General features: G+C 35.3%; 2 protein-coding genes across 37 annotated transcripts in view; one reads left to right on the forward strand and one right to left on the reverse strand.

Moving 5' to 3' along the window:
• PRP4K (pre-mRNA processing factor kinase PRP4K) overlaps positions 1-14971 on the forward strand; it is a 38301-nt gene that overhangs the window by 20217 nt on the left and 3113 nt on the right. For 6 of the 33 annotated variants that reach the window (XR_548113.2, XR_011529862.1, XR_011529860.1 and 3 more), the window contains exons 7-17: positions 2946-3019; positions 4179-4269; positions 4925-5072; positions 6456-6593; positions 7250-7403; positions 10042-10156; positions 10743-10894; positions 12245-12331; positions 13441-13718; positions 14046-14180; positions 14693-14738. Coding sequence is in view for 1 of the 33 variants with exons in the window: in XM_008540411.2 (XP_008538633.2) it covers positions 2946-3019; positions 4179-4269; positions 4925-5072; positions 6456-6593; positions 7250-7403; positions 10042-10156; positions 10743-10894; positions 12245-12331; positions 13441-13644 (1163 nt within the window). In the remaining 32 variants the exon portion in view is untranslated. Of the gene's footprint in view, positions 1-2945; positions 3020-4178; positions 4270-4924; positions 5073-6455; positions 6594-7249; positions 7404-8657; positions 8800-9233; positions 9358-10041; positions 10157-10249; positions 10412-10742; positions 10895-12244; positions 12332-13440; positions 14944-14971 lie in introns of those variants that run through there. The other 27 variants (XR_548101.2, XR_548104.2, XR_548108.2 and 24 more) reach the window with 14 other exon arrangements.
• Positions 10896-14971, reverse strand: part of FAM217A (family with sequence similarity 217 member A) — a 38395-nt gene continuing 34319 nt past the window's right edge. For all 4 annotated transcript variants that reach the window (XM_070584999.1, XM_070585003.1, XM_070584998.1 and 1 more), the window contains one exon: positions 10896-11382. In XM_070584999.1, coding sequence (XP_070441100.1) covers positions 11351-11382 — 32 coding nt within the window. In that variant the 3' untranslated portion in view covers positions 10896-11350. The remainder of the gene's footprint in view (positions 11383-14971) is intronic.

Consider the following 14971-nt stretch of genomic DNA (forward strand, 5'->3'; position numbering starts at 1 on the left):
TTATTTTAAAGCAAATTCCAGCTGTGATTTCATTTCATATGTAAATACTTCAATTTGTGTATCTGTTAGATGAGGACTTTTTAATAAAACATTGGTTATTCTTAATAAAGTTGATAATTTAAAAATATCTAATGTCTGATTACAGTTGGTTGGTTTGAATCGAAATCCAAATAAAATACACCTGTTTTATGTGGGGTATATAGCTCTTAAGTCTCTCTTAGTCTTTAATAGTTTTTCTCAGCCTTTCCCGTCCCCCGCCATTTGCCATTTACTTGTGAAGATACCAGGGCTGTGTGTTGTATAAAACTTTCCACTCTGGTTTTGTCTGGCCACATTCTTGTGTCATTTATCTTATTTCCTCTGTTGTCAGTATTTCTTGAGAACTAGTAGTGTCAGAGACTTAAATAGAGACTTGAATAGATTTATATTTAATTTTTTTGGCAAAATGCTTCATATGTAGTGTATACTAGCATCGCGTCAGGTGGCATGTGGTGTGTGTTTGTCCTATCTTTATTGACATTGAGGTTGTTTGTTTAGATAAGGTGACTGCCATCTATGCAACGGAAGTTTCCCTTCACCTGTTCACCTGACAGGTTTAGCCGTCATTGCTGATTGTTACTTTGATCCATTATTTCATGGGATGGGTTCCCAAAGTGGTGATTTTTTTATTATTATTATTTTTATCATTCCCTTTGAATTATTAACTCTAATTCTGTAAAAGAAAAGGTTTCTGTTCTTTGGTTACCCCAAAATATAGTTTGTACAAGAAAGGTAGGATAAATGCTTGATTGTTTTGTTTTATCGTCCAGTTTTTAGCATAGAATAGAACTGCTGCCCAGCAACCTCCAGAGATGACTAATGAGATTTTGGTTGTTTTTGTTGGGTTTTTTAAATTTGTACATGATGTACTTGTCTTTCAATCTATTGCTGTCATTTTTCTTTTTGAAGCTCAAATTGTTCTCTCTTCAAGAGCCAAGGTGGGGAGGGAGCCCTTTTAAGTTGGTTTCTAATGTCTTTTTGACCCAAACCCTTCAGTATTAAATAGTGTAGCATTCTTACTTTCTAGGACAGGGATCAGCAAACTTTCTGTAAAGGATCAGTTAGTAAATATTTTAGGCCTTTGTAATTAGACTTCTTTTCTCTATTTCAGCTACTGAATTTTGCTATTGTATAGAAGCAGCCACAGCCAGCATGAATGACTAAGTATGGCTGTGTTCCAAAACTATGGACACTGAAATGTGAATTTCATATAATTTTCATGTGTCAGAAAATAGTCATGTTTTTCTCTACATCTTTAAAAATGTAAAAATAGATCATCATACAAAAACAAGCAAGGGGCCAGATTTGGCATAGTCTGTTGCTGTTCTAACACAGTAAGATACACAGGCTCACCTTGTACATATCTTGCCCCAGAACAGAATCGGCTGTTGCTTCAAGGATCCCTGGTTCTGTTTAATAGGCAGTGCCATTTAGAGATCACAGGGCACTTATGGGTGCCCTTTATTTTTGGGCCTTTTCAGTGGACAAAGCTAGGAAATACATTTGTTTTTGGAAAGGAGGAGTTCATGTTGATATTGCCAATCCTATTTGAATTGTAAGATTTGTATTAACTACTTTGATTTTATAATTTCTGTCTCTTTTACAGTGAAAAACTTGGTTCCTAATAACATGATTACTCAGGGTATTATTTTGAAATTTTTATACACATAGTTATCGATATGATCATCAATATTAAATGTACCCAATGCAGTTTGAAGATGTAATGGTTTTTTTGTCCTTAGGGTACATTCCCGGGTATATAGTCACAAGTGTATTTTAATGTCATTTGAAATAGTTCTCTTGTATATGGTTATACCACCGATTTGATAGGTTTAGGTTTGTTTCCATTTGCTTTTGATTTTTAGGAGTTTTATGGATTTTTTAAATTATTAAAATGTCTTTTGTATGTGTATGTATTTGTATTCTATATATGCATGCACATAAAACATGCTATATACTCATCTATATGAAAAGATCTCCTTCATACCTTTTTGCAGCTGCACTCTATTCCAGTAAAGTGAATGCGCCAAATTTTATTCAAATTGTCTTCTAATGGTGGATATTTGGATTGCGTCCAGTTGCTGGCTATTCATTGGAGCCTTAATTATAATAGCATTGTGCATTAAGTCATTTTTTTATGCTTGCCACTGTCTTTGGGATAGTTTCTCAGAAATGGGATTGCTAGATCAGAAGAGTGAATGAATATGTGATTTTGCTGTATATTTCCAAATTCCCGTCTATAAGGGTTGTACAGTTTTGCCATCCCACAAGCAGTGCCTGAGTGTTTATCTAGGGCCTTTTAAGAGAATATTGTCATATTTTTGGATTTTTAGCTCGTCTCATATGAGAGAAATGGTATCATGTAATTTTAATTTGCATTTCCCTTACTGTAAGTGAGATTGGACATATGTTCATATGCTTAAAGCCAGTGTATTCTTTTTCTCTGGGAACTCCTATATATATATATATATATATTCTACCCCCAAGTTTTCTAAGAGTTTTAGGACTTTTTAGGGGAGAACTATATATAGATCTTTATCTGTCTATAGTGGGGATATTAACCTTTTGAGATTTAGGTTGCAATTTAGAAATAAATTTTTTAAAGAAGAGCATTCATTTTAATACATAATCATTGTTTCGCTGTTAGCATACTAATTTAACTGATGTTGGTGAAAGTACTGCTTTTAGGTCTTTCAATTTTCTGGAATGTATCCTTTTAGTGAAAAGTGGATAGCTTTATAAATCTTAAGTATTATAAAGTGATTTTAAGTTGAGTATTAATGGAAAACTGATGTGTGAGAAGAAAAAACGGTTAAATTGTTATTAGTGATTTTCCATTCACTTAGTATGTTTTAATTATTGTATCTCTCTTCATTTTTCAAATATTCATGCTAATTTCCATTAAGGTTCATCTCAGAAGAAGCTCTTGGCACCTGATATGTTTACAGAATCTGATGATATGTTTGCTGCATATTTTGATGTAAGTAATTTTAAGTCATAAAAATACAACTTTTAAAAGTATATATAACAAATGTGTATTTATGTGTATATACATATAGAGAGAAGCATAAAGCATTAGGTCAAAATTTTAATACAATAGTACTTAGGTGAGATAGGATGATGTCAGTAATTTCTGAGCCTTTATTAGAACAGAGTCTACTTTGGGCTTGTATGTTGTAGGTGATTGAGAACTTAAAGATTTGGAACCTAATAGAATTCATTGAAGAGTTGGAAATGTTATAAGGAGTGTTAAGAAATTTGGGTCCTTTAACCATTTTTTTCTTAAAGATTTATTAGTGCCTTTTCTTGAAAAAGTCTTAAAATACATTCAAAAGTATGAGACCGTTTTCCTTATAAATTTAAGAGAACATGAGAAATAAGACTTCGGTAAGGAGAGTTGGGGAGGATAAACATACAACAGAGAAATTAAAAATGAAATAGGATAAGCAGTCAGTCTCCAGGACCCTGAAGACTTTGGTAATTGGTGTAGGTAATGTGTCACATACATATATTTTGCAAGAGGAACACCGGAAAAAAGATGAATTAAGAGAGGATGAGATGATTATTGAGCCAGTTAAAGTATCAGCACCCCTCCTTGGCCTGGGTGATACTGAAGGATCTTCTGGATGTCATGGAGACTCTTCAGAAGTGCCAGATATTCTTAATCCCACACAAACTCAACTGTTGCAGCCAGTGACATTTCGTGCATGCATGACAACAGAGAAAGAGCTGTTATGTGGGCAGGGCCATAAAAGAAATGTGATAATTGGTCGGAGAGAGATTTGGACACTGATTGTTAACGTAGTGCTCCTCTCTAATTTTTGTCCTCCTCTGTCAGTAGCTGAAGAAGATGAGATCTGGTTTTGTTTGAGTTTTATTTTAATTTATAATGCTCTAGTCATATTCCTGGAAATTTTTTAAGATAACTTAATTTATTCCTGAGCATTATTGTGATGCAAGAGACTTTGGTAATAATGTTTTAGCTGTATTGCATTTGCATAAGTGATAGAGTATTTAATTTGGCATAAAATGTTTTTCTTCAATTTTATCTGGTTTCACCCATTTTTCTTTTAAAGGAAGTACTTCAGATGTCTGCCCAAGTAGTGGGTAAATAGCTCACATTGCCTTCTTAATTTCAGAGTGCTCGTCTTCGGGCTGCTGGCATTGGAAAAGATTTCAAAGAGAATCCCAACCTCAGGGATAACTGGACTGATGCAGAAGGCTATTATCGTAAGTTCACAGTTCTTACTAATTTTAGAGTTCATTGTAACATTTTGTAAAAGTGTGTTGCTTGATGCAGTCACACGTTGGAGAACTCTGGAAGTCACATCACAGTGCCATCGCTTAACAAGTATGGCACATCTAGCAGCTGCATGAACCCATGTTGTATTCTAGAAGCAGCCCAGAAGCATCACAACTTGAAGTGAGGTAAAGACTTGATGTGCAACTTAAATCTACTTGAAGTTATTTTCAGCCATGAGATAATCCTCCAGAATGAATGGGTGCATCACTTGCTCTCTTGATCTGAAACCAAGAAAAAATGACATAGAAGGAACTTGGGCTGCCAGTCATGCAGGACTACAGTTGGAGACTGCAGTGAGCATGTTTCTTCCCTACTCAGTGTCAAATCGTGGGCAGTTGAGAGGACAGCAGGAGGTCGTCTTGTAATGGTTGGAAGTGGGCATGTAACTCTAAGCACCTTATGAAGGAGTGACCAGGGCGGGTGTGGCATTGATCCTCCAAGCACATAGTAGAGATTTGACACATTTTTAAAGTGACTGCGCTGTTTCCTACTTTTTGATTTATTATATGTATCTCCTAGTTTTGTTTAGTAGTAATCTATTTATTATGGTCAAAATTCTAATTTTTTAATTTACTTTTTTAGGTGTGAACATAGGTGAAGTCCTGGATAAGCGCTACAATGTATATGGCTACACTGGTCAAGGTGTATTCAGTAATGTTGTACGAGCCAGAGACAACGCCAGAGCTAACCAAGAAGTGGCCGTAAAGATCATTAGAAACAACGAACTCATGTAAGTTCCGAAAACACCTGTGATGAAACCTTTCATAGCACAAGTATTCACAAATGAACATTTTTAAATGCTGTTTTTACTAAGTGTAACACAATCTTGTAAAACAAGTCCTGCAAGTATAAGATGACAGAAGCAGTTCTTTTGGACTGGATTTTTAACATATTTAGCATGTGTTATAGGTGAAGCACTAGAACTGTAGGCTGATTGTATTTAGTTCATTTCAGAGCCTTTCAGTACTTAACTTTGTGCACTGGTATCACCTTAAACTCCTTCCTTCTGCTGCTTATTTTATGGCCATCTTTTGCTGTGAATATCTTTAACGCAAGACTAGAGGTAAGAAATAAAAGGATCATATTGGTTAGCTGTCACTGAGCATATATGATGGCCTGCAAAAATAGAAAACTGATTTATCAGATAGTTCTGGGGATTATTTGTAATCTTTTATCTTTGTCCTTTAATAGAATAGAGGTAATTGCCATACCCATGTGTTGTTTTGTTTTTTGAGGAAGGTTAGCCCTGAGCTAACATCTGCTGCCAATCCTTCTCTTTTTACTGAGGAAGACTGGCCCTGAGCTAACATCCGTGCCCACCTTCCTCTACTTTATGTGTGGGATGACTACCACAGCATGGCATGCCAAGCAGTGCGTAGGTCCACATCTGGGACCCAAATTGGTGAACCCCGGGCCACCAAAGTGGAACATGAGAACTTAACTGCTGCACCACTGGGCAGGCCTCGCTATATGTTTTAATGCATAATCTATCCCATACAATGAGCTGATGTTAAAGTCAACTTACCATTAGTTTTGAAACACTATAAAGAAGTGTAGATTTACAGTAAAGTCATAGGCTGTCCAAGTCTTAATAAGTTTTGTTTTGTTTTGATGGTCATCCCCAACCTCTATTATAGACACTAACTTTAAAATGTAGCCTATTTACAAATTATAACTAGAATTTCAGAGGATAACCTAATATTAATATTTGATAAGACATCCATAATTAGGCTCTTAAAGGAACCAAGACTTGTCTACAATGTGGTTCCATTTTTGTTAAAAATAGTATTTTCATCAAGATGTTTTGAGATACAACGTGCAAGATTGATTTCCCTTCAAGAAAGGTGGGTTCGTTCCTTAATGTTTCTATTTTGTTTATTGATTATTTTGGAAATTAACTCCGTGAAAACAGTATTTGGCTAAGTACAAAGTATTGTGTGAATGATATAGAGACTTGTCACATTGCTCAACAGAGTTATTGTTAGTACTTAAAAAAATACAAATTACTTAACACATCACCTGTGATACGTCAGCCTGGGACTTTGCAGATATGGATCATTTAGTTTTCCTAAATTCTGAATGTATTCAATTTTCACCTAATTTTTTTTTTCAGGCAAAAAACTGGTTTAAAAGAACTAGAATTCTTGAAAAAACTTAATGACGCTGATCCTGATGACAAATTTCATTGTTTGCGACTCTTCAGACACTTTTATCACAAACAACATCTCTGTCTTGTATTTGAGCCTCTAAGGTACAGTGTCAAAACCTGTACGTTAAAGTGAAAGTTTAGCTGCTTCATCTCTCCCAACCTCATTTTAGATAAACACCATGACACATTTTCTTGGTATATGATTTGTTTTTCCAGTTAGTTAGCTCTGGTTTTTGTTTCTTAACTTTTGGTTAGGAGCTGCCTTCTTCACAATCATTAATGTATAAACATTAATTGACTGCATACTGTGGGCCAGTCACTGATCTCATGTAGCCTTCAGCTCAGCAGAGATTCTCTGAAAATTAAATACTTCAAAGGAGGGTTAAGCCAGGATGGAAAGAAATGGGAATAGTGGAGTAGACGTACAATTTTGATCTTCAAAAGTATGGCTTCATTGTTGTGCTTTCAAATGTAAACCCATTCTGAAATCAGTAGGAACTTTACCATTGTGTATCTGTCCATCTATTTATTTTGGAAGTAGAATTTTATTGGAAAATCACTATGTACATACAGTTTCGTATGCCCTCATTTCAGTATAGAATAATTTATCAAAGGTTTAGGAAGTGGTTCTTGACCAGAATATTTTCATCGTAATTCACATTTTGGACTTGATTTTACTTTATACTTGAAAATGTTTTTGCCCTCTTTATTCCCATTTTGCTTTTAACCCCTAATTTTATTTTTTTCTCTCCTAAAAGTATGAATTTACGAGAGGTGTTAAAAAAATATGGTAAAGATGTTGGTCTTCATATTAAAGCTGTAAGATCTTACAGTCAGCAGTTGTTCTTGGCATTGAAACTCCTCAAAAGATGCAATATCCTACATGCAGATATCAAGCCTGACAATATCTTGGTAAGTCAATCAGTCACACAGCCTTGTGCATCTCTGTCTTCTTACCAGTAATGTGATTACCACTGTGTTATTCTAGAAATGACGTTTTAGAAGAATAATTCAGTATAGTAATTACCCATAACAAGTGACTTTACCAGTTTTTACTTTTTTGGCAATTGGGCCATGAAATTTTGTAGTAAAGGACAGAAGAGGAACTAGGCTGCTGTCACAGTGTTTCCTTTTGATTGGTGGATTTAGAGGACACACAAATCCCAAGAGTGCTTTAATGGTGGGCTTCCTCTGACACCTAAAAAAACTGCTGCACATGTTGCTGTTTTGAAATAAGGAGTGTTCACACATCTTTGTTCTCTAGTTCTATAGGCTGACGGAGGTAGGCACATTTAAGGGAATTACCCTCTCTTAAGCAGATGTATGGAGTTGAGTTTAAAGGTGCCTAGGAATAATTCTTTTTCCTTTATTCTTACTGCTTTAGAAGCTGTGGCTTCTGAGGGCCCGAACACAGTAAAGCTCAGTTGTGGTTTGGCGTTGTATTGAAAGACATCCCTTTCACAGTCTTGACCTGTCCTAACTAATGACTTCTGGTGTGGTAATATGCAGATTTCACAACGTTTATGTTTTTGAAATTTAGGAATATATAATGGAGTCATTAATGCGCGCACACACCCTTTCCCTCCCTGGCCCCATTTCTTCACCCTGTTCTGTGGTGGTCATAGTTGGGGGCATGTCTGCCAGTTGTGTGTTCCACACTTCAAAAAGATTTTGGTCTAATTAAAGTTTGTTAAGGACTCCTCATCTATAACTTAGCTCTTTAGTTCAGATCTTTTCTTTTTAATATCTTAAAATACTATCTTCCAGACTACCACATTAATAATGAGGCATTCCATTTTGATATGTTTGATATCTAATAGAACTTGGGGTTAGAGGAGCTGAGTAATTACAGTGAAATGGTAGGCATATTATGAATGAATTGTAGACTTTCCTAGTCAACTTCGTAGTTGATTTTTACCTCAGTTTTTTTCTTTATTTTATTGTGAAATATACCTTCCATGTCAAAGAAGGTATAAAATATGTACAATTTAAAGGTAATTGTACAGTGAACATCTGTGTAACAACCATGGAGATTAAAGAATGCAGCATTTGCCAGTATCTTAGAAGTTCTTGTTTTTAAAACTTTTTTTTTTTTTGCATTAATGCTAAACTAGTATGGGTTTTCACATGGATTTCAGAAACTGAATCTTTTTCTTTCTTCCTGAGGAAGGAAAAAATAGACCTCAGAGACCACATGGAGCTGTTTGTTAATGAAAATCCACAGCTTTTAGCCCACGATTTCAGCCATCATTTGGTAGAAGTACCACATTCCTCATGAGGGGACTAGAAGTTGTGTAGCCAAACTAAGGTATACCTGAGTGTGGATACCCTGCTATTGTTTAAGGCATCCTAGCCAGCTCAAGAGTTCCACTGAGAGATTCTAATTTTAAAGTGGTCCTGGGGTTTTCTCTGGATATTGAAACTGCATTCTTAAGTAGCTAAATGCAGTTTATACTTCTAAAAGCTTGTAAAGTACTTTTCTATGTGAGGATACCTATTTTTCTGATCCCCAGATGAAGAGAATTGTTACTGATGTGGCAGCTAAAAATAAGCATTTCTATTATTAGCTGAATTCTGTGGATATCATCTGTAATGGACCAATCTGTAGCACTGACCAAGATTTACGATATCCCAGTAGAGAGGGCCTAGGACTATTTATTTGAGGTGTTTTGTTTCTTTGGGGAGGGAACCGTAGGCCAAGTTCAAGTCCCAACTCGGAATTTGTGTGTGTCTCTTTTGAAGGGGGGAAGGGACTCTGGAATGTGAATTATCTTCACTTGTTAATCCTGAACATGCTTCTGACGCATGAGTGGCAGCAGTCATGGGAGCAACTCCAGCCTTTCTCAGCAGATGTCACTGTTACTGTGTATGTTGAAGTATTTACAAAGGAAAAAAGAAACAAATGACTAATATAGAGTTCCTGTTTATCAGTTTTGCGAAATATGTTTAACATTTTCTTCACTAATACTTTCTTTATATTTAAGGGATGTAATATGTTTAGACGAGGGTAATTGCTAAATTTGGGATGGTCTAGCAGCTTCCGATGAAGAGTGTTTTTGTCCAAGTTTAATCTGAATCATCCTTCTGCTCTCATTGCCGTCATAATTTTCTGGCAACTGAAAGCTAATTTAAGTCAATTGAAAGTTGATCTAAGTCTGATCCCTTATTATGAACGTCTTCACGTTAAGTAGTAACTTGACTTTATTCAGGTATTCTGGGGATCTTTAGAAGACACTTTACTTCAATGAGATTTTTCTCTTACTACTCCAGCCTTTTTGAACAGAGTTGGTTAAAATTAAGTTTACTTGGCATTATCCCATATTTCCTCACTGAAGAAAGTTCTTTTACTAGTTATAATCAAATATTTGATAGTTCTTAATTTTTCATAATTAGGTAATTGACTTATAAAATAATTAGAAAAGGAATTTTAAAAATGAATGACTTTGTTCTCAGTATTGGAAATAACTTCTCAAGCTAATTATTTTTATCTGATTATTTGTCTTAATTATTCTTGGCATGAATTGAACTTCCTTGATACAATGTTTTGCAGGTAAATGAATCAAAAACTATTTTAAAGCTCTGCGATTTTGGGTCAGCGTCACATGTTGCAGATAATGACATAACACCTTATCTTGTCAGTAGATTCTATCGTGCTCCTGAAATCAGTAAGTTTGTTCAAATGTTGTTTGACCTGGGCCATCATATGCGGTGGAAACAGCATGTGTAATGTCTAAGTACTGTTTTCCATCGCACTTCAGCAGCTGCACGAGGTCATTCATGAGGAAGGGAACCATAGCAAGTTCATCCTCCTCAGGTGGAATGGTGGTAGTTGTGACAGGAGTCTTGATCATGTCTGGCAAGAGTAGCAAAACAGTTGTGGAAAATCCTCGACTTTAGAAGACTGCTCTTGATTACTCAAGGTCTGATTATCAAATTTATGGATTGTATGGGACCTTTGTGTTTTCTCTTCCTGTTGCCTTGGTTGAGTCTGATTAGCACCTCTACCAAAGGTGAAATGAAAAAGAGAAGTTTTCTTCTGCCCCTTCATTTCCTCCCCACTCTCCCATTTTTTAAGGTTTTTAAGTTTAAGAGTGTTAAGAATTAGTGGGGAAAACCATGAAAGTAATGCCAAAGTGAGGTATTAAGATTGTGGTTAGTTACTCTAAGCTAAATTAATTCCCCATTAATGGAAATAAATAGTAGTTGATTTGTTTTTATCATCATATATTGAGACTTTCATTTTGTTTTCAGTTATAGGTAAAAGCTATGACTATGGTATAGATATGTGGTCTGTAGGTTGTACTTTATATGAACTCTATACTGGAAAAATTTTATTTCCTGGCAAAACCAATAACCATATGTTGAAGCTCGCCATGGATCTCAAAGGAAAGATGCCAAATAAGGTAGGACATTAGTGTGAGCTTGTTTTTTCCAGGTCTCAGCAGTAGTTTCCTATAGACTGATGGATTGCTGACATTTATTCATCACTAGTGTCTATAAAACAATTTCAAAGAGGCAGGTACATAGCTACCAGGATTCCTTAGCTCTTTCGCACTTCTGGTGTTTAAATTAGCGGTTCTAATCAGCCACGAGCTATCAAAAGAGAGTAAGAGAACTGCATTTTTCTTTACCCCTTCAAATCTGTCTTTGTGCTTTTCTTTACTTTGTTGAATTAAACAGGAGAGTAGGGGCCTATAGTTTAGGGTGGAATTGGGATTGAAGAAGAGAGCATTGATCAGCATACATTTGTTAAGCACCATATATATATATGACTGTTTCATATCTCCATTCATCCTTTGTTCCATTGATTGTCCTTCAGTGATGGTCAGAGAAGCAGCAATGTTCTCGGGAGCACACCCTTATTGGTAACAGCACAAAACATGCTTGAGAGCTGGAATGAAAAAAGATGCAGGTCAGGTTAGTTACATGTGAGGAAGGACCTAGTACTCAGAATGAATGAGTGAATATTGGAAGAGGAACTTGATGGCAATCAGTTTATTAAAGATTGGAAGTTATTTGGGAAAGGAAAGTACCAAAAAAATTTACTGGAAATAACCATCTTTCTGACATAAAACTCACCTTTAATGCTTCAGCTAAAATGTCAGTTTCTGTTTAATTAACGTGAATCAAGAACTTTAGGAGTTTATAAAAATGTCTGAGGGGCATACCTTAGACTTACAATTTCAGCTTATTTGCTGAATTTCTGAGAGAGATTCAGATTTTTCTCCTTATAGGTGAGCAAGCCATTATAATTTTTAGGTAGTGTCCAAATTCTGTTATGTTGGACTTGTTTAAAATAAATTACATAGAAATTAGCCCTGTTGATGTTTGTTTTAATGAGGTCTGGCCTGTATCGTGTTAGGGCTATTGAAACATAGTTTGTACAATGTCATTAGGTTTCTTAACTGCCCAGAGAAAAAGCTCCAACTGTGTAATACTTTTCTATCTAGGAACAAATGATTTTAAGTCTTTGTCTAACTCTCAGTTTTGAATAGGGAAAGCACAACTTGATATAATTGGTTTAAGTCACTGCCTGGGAAAATATAATTTCATGTTATTAAATGGATTTAGGTACAGCATTTCTTTTAGCTTTTCCAAAGTTGTTAATAAGTTCTCCAGAGCAAGGAATCTCAGATCGTTTTCAAATGAGAAAACAAACCCAGAGAGACTACATAATATTTGTGTGACTTATGTATTAAATTGTCTCTTTGATAATAGTTCAGAACCCAAGTTTTGTTTTGTTTTCTTGCCAGATGATTCGGAAAGGTGTATTCAAAGACCAACATTTTGATCAAAACCTCAACTTCATGTACATAGAAGTTGATAAAGTAACAGAGAGGGTGAGTCTCTTTTAAGTGTGCTACATTCAATGATTGTTTTATTGTTAAATTGAGTACTGGTTGGTACTAGGAGCTATGAATATTTCAAAACACTGAAAATAATTTCTTTTTGTCTTTGGCCAATTCCTAAATAAAACTGAACAGATTATGAAAGAGATGATGAGATTTCTGAATGTTTGTTTCTAGTATGATGAGTTTATATTATAGGTCATATTTAGTCCTAAACTCTTCTTCTCTCCTTTGGATCACTTTCTCGCTCAGGCCTCCCATCCAGCTTCGGGACGACTGCCAGAGTGATCTTTTGGAGAAAATCTGATCATGTTACTCTCCCTGCTTAAAAACCTTTTGTTCACTCCCTATTACCAATAAGATAAAATATGCTTAAATTCGAGTGACGAAGGCCTCCGTGATAGGAACTCTGCTATCTTCCACAGCTTCCCCTCCCTCAGTGTACCCCATAAACCTCACCATTCCACACTCAGCAGTAGCTAAAGGGCCTGCTGTTGCAGACCTTTATGCCTTTGTTTACAGACCATCCTGAGCTTCCTTGCCTCCTATACTTCCTGATCCCCTAAAAAAAATTACTCAACTTGAAGCCTCCGCTGAAATACACTTTCTGTATGAGGCTTTCTAAAACCTCCAGGTTGTGGTAAGGATTTCTTTATTTTTGCCCCATTGTAGTATGTGTCCCTAATTTTGTCAGAGCACTTAATAACATTTCATGGTATTGGCTCATTTACATGTCTGTCTGTTACCACTTCAGGGTAGGGAGAGTACAGTTCACACATTGTGTTTACTATTAATTACTTTTAATTAGTTAACTATATTTTTGAATTTTCATAGAATTCCTTTCTGTTCTCATTTGATCTTTTTACAAAATTAAATTACATAATGGTTAAAAAAAAACTATCATGCTAAATTAGGGTTTTTCATTTAAGTTTTTTGGTTGCTTCTTGAAAAGATGTAGAGGATACAGGAAGCCATGTAAAAGTTTTAAATGAGTAGATAATGGCTTATATATTATTACATACTAATATTTTTGATAGAGTCTGATTTAAGTTATGTTTAGTAACTTATTTAGAGAGATGCATTTTTAAAATTATTTTTAGGAGAAAGTTACTGTCATGAGCACCATTAATCCAACTAAGGACCTGTTGGCTGACTTGATCGGGTGCCAGCGACTTCCTGAAGACCAACGTAAAAAAGTACACCAGCTAAAGGACTTGTTGGACCAGATCCTAATGTTGGACCCAGCTAAACGGATTAGCATCAACCAGGCCCTACAGCATGCCTTCATCCAGGAAAAAATTTAAACGAGATGAAGAAGCTCCAAGGGTTTGAGTAATTAAATACAAAGACTGAAGAAATTTCACAGCAGTTTCTTAATGTATATAAACTTATAAGTATTTCTCCAGCAAATTTGAGGAAGCATGATATATTTGAATTAACACCAAGGGTGATTTTTCTTTTAGAAATGTTAGTTAATCTATTGTGTCTTATGTGAAATTTCACTGTAGAACTGTTATAATTGCCAAGACTGCACAAACTTACAGTGCTAATGTATATGGTTGCAGTTCACATAAAAGAGAAAAGCATCTGTTATAAAACGAGTAGTAATACTGGGTGGTTGATTTATTTTTAGCAGACTTGGCTTCATTTTGGTCGTCAAATAAAATGGCCAGCATAAATGCTGTTTATATTCACGTTTTCCTAGGTGTGTGTGTGCAGGCCACAGCAGCATGCCCTTGGTGTAGTCAGTGCCGAAAGGGGTCTGTTCCTTCTTGAGCCTGCCTGCAGGGATGGTCTCCTCTTTTAAAGCAGGTTGTGTACAACATTCAGTACACTGAAGGTAAGCTAAACCATCAACATCACTGGTGTTTTAAGATGTTATTTTATTGGAACAATTGACAAATGAGGGATATTAGCTTTGTGGCAGAATTCCCTGCATGTGTGGTAACTGATCTTGTTTTATTTTTTGGCATTGCAACTGTGGCATAGTTACAGTTTCTGTTCTGTTCATCACATTTAAAATTTGAAGAGTATGCGCTTGATGGATAGAGCGCCTTCAGTGTACTGTTTCTTATTAACTTTAATTTTTTTAAATCAACTTGCTATAGACTTTATATACATTTTGTTAAATACAGTTCCTAGTGACATAGAAACAATGCGTAGTTTTCATTTACTAATTACAGATGTTGAGGCCTGATTCTGAAAGTCCTCATATTTAAAAATTAGATAGATGACATAATGAAATTTTTAACTATTTGTATGTCATTTTGAAAGTGTACTGCTTTATGGTAAAAGTGTTTTTCATTTGTTCATTGTTTTCATTATTTGTGATCATGTTGTCTTTCAATACAGGCATAAACCTTCCACTCTTGAACAAAGCAGCTGCTTTTTAAAAGCGGTAATTGCTTCTTTACCTTTTATTTCTTTTGTAAATGAAACTTTTCTTTAAGAATGTGACTTTAAAGTGTTGTCTATTGCATAAAACAGTTGACACTCACTTATTGTAAAGTGAAGATTGTTCTACTGCATGTGAAGTGGACCATGCAGATATCTGTATGTTCTCAGTATGCATCACTAGATAATAAAGTCTTTTGTGAACAAGGCATTTGTAGCCATTTTTAAAAGTTTTTT

The sequence above is a fragment of the Equus przewalskii genome, chromosome 19 (genome assembly GCF_037783145.1).
Source record: "Equus przewalskii isolate Varuska chromosome 19, EquPr2, whole genome shotgun sequence".
Lineage (NCBI taxonomy): Eukaryota > Metazoa > Chordata > Mammalia > Perissodactyla > Equidae > Equus > Equus przewalskii.